General features: G+C 39.9%; 1 protein-coding gene across 2 annotated transcripts; it reads right to left on the bottom strand.

The window, feature by feature from the left end:
* Nucleotides 1-3,027: 3,027 nt before the first annotated feature.
* Nucleotides 3,028-6,573, bottom strand: LOC133475124 (transcription factor BTF3-like). 2 transcript variants are annotated; one of them, XM_061767548.1, is made up of 6 exons: nucleotides 6,484-6,573; nucleotides 5,481-5,549; nucleotides 5,287-5,400; nucleotides 3,626-3,827; nucleotides 3,494-3,550; nucleotides 3,028-3,342 (listed from the first exon to the last, which is right to left on the bottom strand). In XM_061767548.1, exons 2-6 carry the CDS (start codon nucleotides 5,547-5,549, stop codon nucleotides 3,296-3,298), a joined length of 489 nt encoding a protein of 162 aa, XP_061623532.1. In that variant the 5' UTR covers nucleotides 6,484-6,573; the 3' UTR covers nucleotides 3,028-3,295. The 2 variants fall into 2 exon arrangements, with proteins under 2 accessions (XP_061623532.1, XP_061623533.1); XM_061767549.1 differs by lacking the exon at nucleotides 6,484-6,573 and adding an exon at nucleotides 5,788-6,350.
* Between the last annotated feature and the right edge of the window lie 72 nt (nucleotides 6,574-6,645).

Genomic DNA, 6,645 nt, shown 5'->3' with positions numbered 1-6,645 from the left:
TGGCTGGCGACCAGTTCAGGGTGTACCCAGGCTCTCGCCCGAAGATAGCTGGGATAGGCTCCAGGTTCAAGTGAGGAGAAGCAGTACGGAAAATGGATGGATGGATCGATGGAATTAAAATATTAAGTTTCAACGTTGGGACGAAAATAATATACAACAAAAAAATCATCCATCAATCTATTTTCTGTACCGCTGATCCTCATAAAGATCACAGGTGAGCGTATCCCATGCTGACTTTGGGGAGAAAAGCAGGGTCCACCCTGGACTGGTCACTAGCCAATTGCAGAGCACACACAGACAAACAAGGATAGTCTTCAATGAATAAATCCAAAAATATGTCTTGGGCCACGATTAGAATTGTTGTTTTTGGAATGTCATAATATTGGAACCGGAAGCTGATTGCCACAAAGAAGAGCAAATAGGTGACAATAAAGGAGAGGTACATATGAAGCTATAAATAAAGTTAATGTTACTGTACAAGACTATACAGTATATACTAGATAGGCTTACACTGAGAATGTAAATGTATTTTGTTTTTTGTGAAAGCTTGTGTATTTTTGATTTGCTGTTACATCTGCGACGCTGCGACCCAGTTCATTCACCGACGATTAAGTTTTGAATCGCAGCAACAATAGTGGTTGACAGTCGGCCACTCATGAAAACTACTTGGCGAACCCTGCGCACTGCACTACAGTTCATTCGGGTTTGGCTGTGTCGCTCAGTGTGCGGCGGGTCTAACTCGAAGGCCACGAGGTTAAGCACTGACTCCCAGCAAAGCAGAACTATTGATAAAAGTGAAAAAAAGTATAGAGCTTTGTATTTGGGTTATTTGTCCATTTGCTTTTTAGCTAAGTGGCTACTTTGTTAATGGAGGATGAAAAACAGATAATTACAACTAAATGTTTCCATACTGACTCATGTTTAAAAAATAAATAAATAATAATAATAATATACCCTTTTCAAGATCATCACCAAAATGGATTAAATATTAATTGTTGTTGATTTGTAGTCAGGTGTTCCTTCATACATTATTCATCTACAATGTTTTGTGGACATTGGTTTTGTATTCATTTGTGCAAAACTGCTGTGTCCTCTCATGTTTATGAACAAGCTGGGTGGTGACCTAAGACTTTTGCATAGTACTGAAGAATAATAAAAATTAAAAATAAAATTAAGGGCAACATAAGGGAAACAGAATTAAATTTCCCATTGAGGGATTATAATCAGTACAGTACAGTACAGTAAATCAGTATAGTGGATTTACAGTTGTTTTTGTCAAATAGGGAAAGAAATGGCATAATCTAAATTCAATTTAATTTTTTAAATCTCAGTTGTTAATGGTGCAAATTTTTTTTTTACCTCAATTACTTGGTGAATGAATATATTTTAATACTATACAGTTCAGGTTTATAAATATACACCAGCACAATGGACGTGAAATACAATGTGATTGTGATTGAAGCATAGACTGCTTTAACTTGAGGTTTCACAGAAATATGGCATTCAGCACTGAGAAATTATAAATTAAAATCATTTTATCTATAGTGTATGTCATTTATTAGGACATTCAGCATAATTGGTAATACTTAAGATGAAAACGCTGTAGGCTACAGTTACTGACTGCTTGAACCCCAGAACCCATTGACAGCCCCAAATTTTTAGTTTATACTATTTAAAGTCAAATAAATGGAATATTCTTCTAGGACAAGTTGGTGGTAGGATATCATGTCAATAAAACAACTTTTTCCACTCACTGATGACAAAACTGAAGGCAGCACGAGTCTCAAATAAGCAGTGGGCAGAACAGTTTAAATTTGGAATGGGAACGATGAACTTCTTTGTTGAATGCCTCATTCACTTTTTTTTTTTTGCATCGTAAATGTGGGACTGTGGGGAAAATGGAATTTGTGGAATCTGGAAAATTGCTCCCTGCATGTCCTCAATTTATGTCAATATTTGTAAATATGAATGGTTTGAATTGGTTGAGAAATGTGGAAAGAGTAGAATGCTTTTCAGCATTCACCATTATGACAAATATACGACTTTAATACTTATGGACAAAAAAAAAAAAATGGATTTAATTACTAAAATATAATATATATTTTTTTCCAAATAAATGAAATGCAAAATACTGATCAACTTGTCTATGGTGTACATTTTGGTGCTGATGAATTCTATGATTTCTCATTTAATCTCATGACCAACACCAACATGACATCAATAGTAAGCAAATAGATGGAGTGGGAGTGCAGTAGATAGTACTATGTCATTTAGCTCTTTAGGAAAAGATGGCAGAGGGATGCCCCATGAAGGAATTTCCCTGCTTATTAGTCATTTAATGGACAACCCCAATGTGTTAGGCAAATGTCATTTTAAGACTTCCTCATCGTGTAACATGTTCCTGTCCAGCGTGGAAAAGAACTAGTTTCATATGGTAAACCGCAACTCATGTTTCCTGCAGGGCTTCCTCGATGTGTCATTTCCACCCCCCCTTTTCATTCATCACTGATTACGTCGACATGAACATTAATCTCTGGTTTCAGTAGTTTTAATTAGGTAGTGGGGAATGTTGAGGATATTTTGATTCCTGATTACATTCCATCCCATTGATGAAATTGATGACTTTCTGTCCATCCATTTTCTATTACACTTGCCCTCATTTGGGTCACTGAGCTGGAACCTAACCCTTACTTACTTTGGGCAAAAGAGGGATAGGTTGTTAACAACTCATTCAGTAATAGACAAGACGGTGTGATAGTCATGTCCTTTAGAAAGGCAGGTTTCAGTTTAGTTGACATTTTCCTTTGTGTGGCTTTATGATATTAAACTTAAGATTGTGAAGGTCAATGTTTTTTTTCCTTCTGGGCTACTAATCATCCACTTTGTATCTGATTAAATGATGTCAAGTAATCATGTCAAGGATTTTCTTATTTGTCACGGTCATGGCCTCGCCACCTACTAAAAGGTCCTCTGCTCGGTTTGATTATTAAATAATGCTGCATCTTTAAAAAGATAAAATCAAACACGTGGTTTAAATGTAATCTTTATTACGTGATTACTTCCACGAGAACATGTCGAGTTTCTTGGCATCACAAAGCAAGAGTGGCAGCGTTAAGATGAAGGATGTACACATTTGGCTGAATTAAATACTTTTACTGCAGAATGCCACAGAGCGGTGTAGCAGAGGACGGGGATTTCAGTTTTAACTCATTTTATCCCACATAAACTGGACGTGCAGTCGTCACGAACAAATAAAAAATGAGGTGAGTTAAGAGTTTGTGTTTGGTGGGGTATGTTAGTTGGCCTCGTTCTTTGAAGCCTCATCGAAGTTCTCGACAAGATCTGAAATAATAGACACAGCACTTAGGAGGTAATCATCAAAACCGAGGTTCCACTGTAGTGCATTTTAGGTTTATCTTGAAATTTGACCAAAAAGACGAATAAACGTTTTGTGAGAAGTTTATGTGTAAATCACATGACAACCATTGCTCACCAGGAACTTCGTCATCCTCCTCTTCGGCAGCGACCATGGGTGCTTTGCTCTCCCCGGCTAGGAAAAGCACAAACCATTGTTGATTGTGGACTTCAACGGGCAAAAAAGGTGAGTGCAAAGTGTCGTTCCTACTTGGATTGGGCAGCGTCTCTGCTAATCTCCTGAGGCTCGTAAGACTGTCCGCTCCCAACTGGTGTAGGATTCCCGGGAGCATCTCCGTGAGCTGTTTGTTCTCAGCGTGGCCCGTAATGGAGAAGGTGTTGGCCGCCAGGGATGCCTGCACCTTTGGGTTGTTGAAGTGGATAACTGTTCCCTGGTTTGTGAACATATTCACCTGCACAGAGTAGAAAAAAAATTAAGTGGTCCAAAATGAAGAAGACCTTGCTTTGATAATGCATTTGTGCATCTTAATAACATAGCCCAGTGATTCTCAAAGTGTGGTAATAGTACCACGACATTTAATCTTTTCAGAACAGTTTGTTTTTAAACGTTCATTTAGGTACAGTCAATCGTAGCACAAGTGACAAACATTATAAAATCACAAAGGTATTCTGCTGAGCTCAGACCTTTGCCAGGGCAGAACAAGTGAAAAGAGATCACAGACTGACGTATTTCTGCATTTCCATTTGTTAGTTATTTCCCTGCGTGAATGTTCGAATAGACAGAGACTGCCATTTTGATTGCTTGGTGTACCATACCATTCACGTCATTGACTCCAACATTTAAAGTGATGATAGACTTTCCACCGATCTGATCGGCCAATATTTTGGTTTTTATGCAAATTTTGTGATGGGCTGTAATGTCATATTTCCCGATCAATGACCCACAAACTAAGACATTACAACCGTTTACTCCGGGGATGTTCCACGGCACGGGATGTGCCGTCTTGTATGTTTGAGTCTGAAACGTAATTTATTTGATTTATTTATTTTGTGATGAAGAACAGTTTTTGGGTCACTGAAAAAAAACATGCCGATGTTGTGGGACTTCTTTGTGGTGTCTGAGACAGATAAAACTCAAACTATTTCCAACCTGTGCATCACTGCAGTACCTTGTGGGGGAATGTCTACAAAATGCTTCGACAAATTTAATCAGGCACCTGTATAAGGAACGCAAGGCGGAGCATGCCGAATAGGAGAAACGCAGCGAGGAAAAAAAAGCGAACAATGAAACGGACACTAAAGCGAATGGTACCCATCCGTGTAGCCCTGACAGTGAAAAGGTAAGAGCTGCGACATAGAAACTTAAGAGTTCATCATGCTGGTCACCCTACCATTTAATATTGTGGAGATTTGTTTGCACCATACAGCACTGAATATTAATTTTGAGTTTTGCAACATAAATGCAATTCCGTGCATTATTCATTTACACCTGGTGGTGGTAAGCTACTTGTGTAGCCACAGCTGCCTTGTGGCAGTCTGACAGAAGTGTGGCTGCCATTCTGCACTTACGGCCCCTCCGACCACCACCGAACAGCCAACCACATTCATTCGTAGGCAATGTGGGTTAAGTGTCTTGCCCAGGGACACAACGACAACATGCACTCAGGCGGGGATAGAAACCGGCCACCCTCCAGTTACAGGGCGTACTATATACATTTATCATTGTGGATGTAGGACTGCACTGAATCATATTGAGATTTCTAAATCATATTGAGATTTCAAAAACTTGAGTTACCTTATATAGATTTTCAAACTATTAATACCTTTCCGTAAAGTTGTAATATCAGAATTTGTGACGCGTTGTAGTATTTCATGATCAAGTGTTTCCAAGCCTGACCAAGTTATCTGTACCTCCTCGATGCCAGAGATATTGTTGACTCCCAGCTTCTTAAGGGAGAACTGCAGCTTCTTGTCATCTGCCGTCGCTGTTCTGTGCACCACCTTCTTCTTTCTGCGGGCTGATCCCTGCAAAAAGCAATAAGCATGTCAGCTACCGGACGCGATTTAGAGGAATTGAAACAGGTCCAGTCTGTAGGCCAACTCACCTTGCCACCTATGCGGACCTGCACCTGCAGTTTGGCAAGCTTCTCCTGGTTCATTATGGACTCCTTCATCTAAGATCAGGAAAAAGATGTTTAAATTAGTAAAGACTTAAGGAGCTACAATGAGTACACACACAAGTTGTGCTTTTTGCATCACTTTCTCTACATGTTTTGTGCTGAAAATCAATAGGAACTAGAGTTGTACATTTTGAAACCACTGGGAAAAAACAAACTTTAAATGATGAAATTGCATTCAAATAAAATAAGCTTTGTAGTGAACTCTCAATCATGAAACTCACTCGAATCCTACCTTGGGAGGTTTCAGCTGCCACACGTCTTAAAAATAGCAGCAGAGCACCAAGCTCACTACCATCATGGAATACTCTCACATATGCATTTAGTTAAGTCGATTAACTTCATAGCCTTGGGTGTCAATGCAAAATGATATTTTGCCAACAATGAGTCACAGGGCGGCCGGTGACCGACTGGTTAGCACGTCTGCCTCACAGTTCTGAGGACCGGGGTTCAAAGTTCAGAATTACGTGCCTGCGTGGGTTTTCTCTGGGCACTCCGCTTGCCTCCCACACCCCCAAAACATGCATTAATTGAAGGCTCTAAATTGCCCGTAGGCGTGAATGTGGGTGCGAATGGTTGTTTGTTTCTATGTGCCCTGCGATTGGCTGGCGATCGGTTCAGGGTGTACCCCGCCGTTCGCCCGAAGATAGCTGGGGTAGGCTCCAGCACGCCCGCGACCCTAGTGAGGATAAGCGAAACGGAAGATGAATGAATGAATGAGTCACAGTGCTACTTATCATTCTCGCCTACAAGAAACCTAATAAATAGCCACCCAAGCTAATAGGCTCGTTGAGGCCTCGTAGAATTGACATTAGCACACATCTGGTGGTTGTATCACTCTTTTAAGAGTCCTAGTATGTGACTAAATCTCCACATTTTACAGAACAAAGACTAAAAGAGGCCGAATCATTTGAGAATTACGTGAACTGACCTGGGAGTGTGTAAACACGCGTCTAGCACAGCGGATGAAGCTCAGAGAAAGGGGCAGGAACCGGAGGTGACGCAACAGGAACCCTTCATACCGATAGAGATTAAAAAATATGTACAAATAAATAATTTTGGTTTGTGATACTATACAATAGTTATAAATTTA

Source organism: Phyllopteryx taeniolatus, chromosome 3 (assembly GCF_024500385.1).
Source record: "Phyllopteryx taeniolatus isolate TA_2022b chromosome 3, UOR_Ptae_1.2, whole genome shotgun sequence".
NCBI lineage: Eukaryota > Metazoa > Chordata > Actinopteri > Syngnathiformes > Syngnathidae > Phyllopteryx > Phyllopteryx taeniolatus.
Note: the sequence above shows the minus strand (reverse complement) of the source record. Positions and strands in the feature narration are given on the sequence as shown.

Excerpts from the sequence above, each read along its gene's own strand:
- LOC133475124 (XM_061767548.1), bottom strand. The coding sequence starts at position 5,549 with ATGAAGGAGTCCATAATGAACCAGGAGAAGCTTGCCAAACTGCAGGTG. Across the intron at positions 3,551-3,625 it reads AGAGACGCTGCCCAATCCAA|CCGGGGAGAGCAAAGCACCC; the intron begins GTAGGAACGACA and ends TGCTTTTCCTAG. Across the intron at positions 3,343-3,493 it reads GGAGGATGACGAAGTTCCTG|ATCTTGTCGAGAACTTCGAT; the intron begins GTGAGCAATGGT and ends CTATTATTTCAG.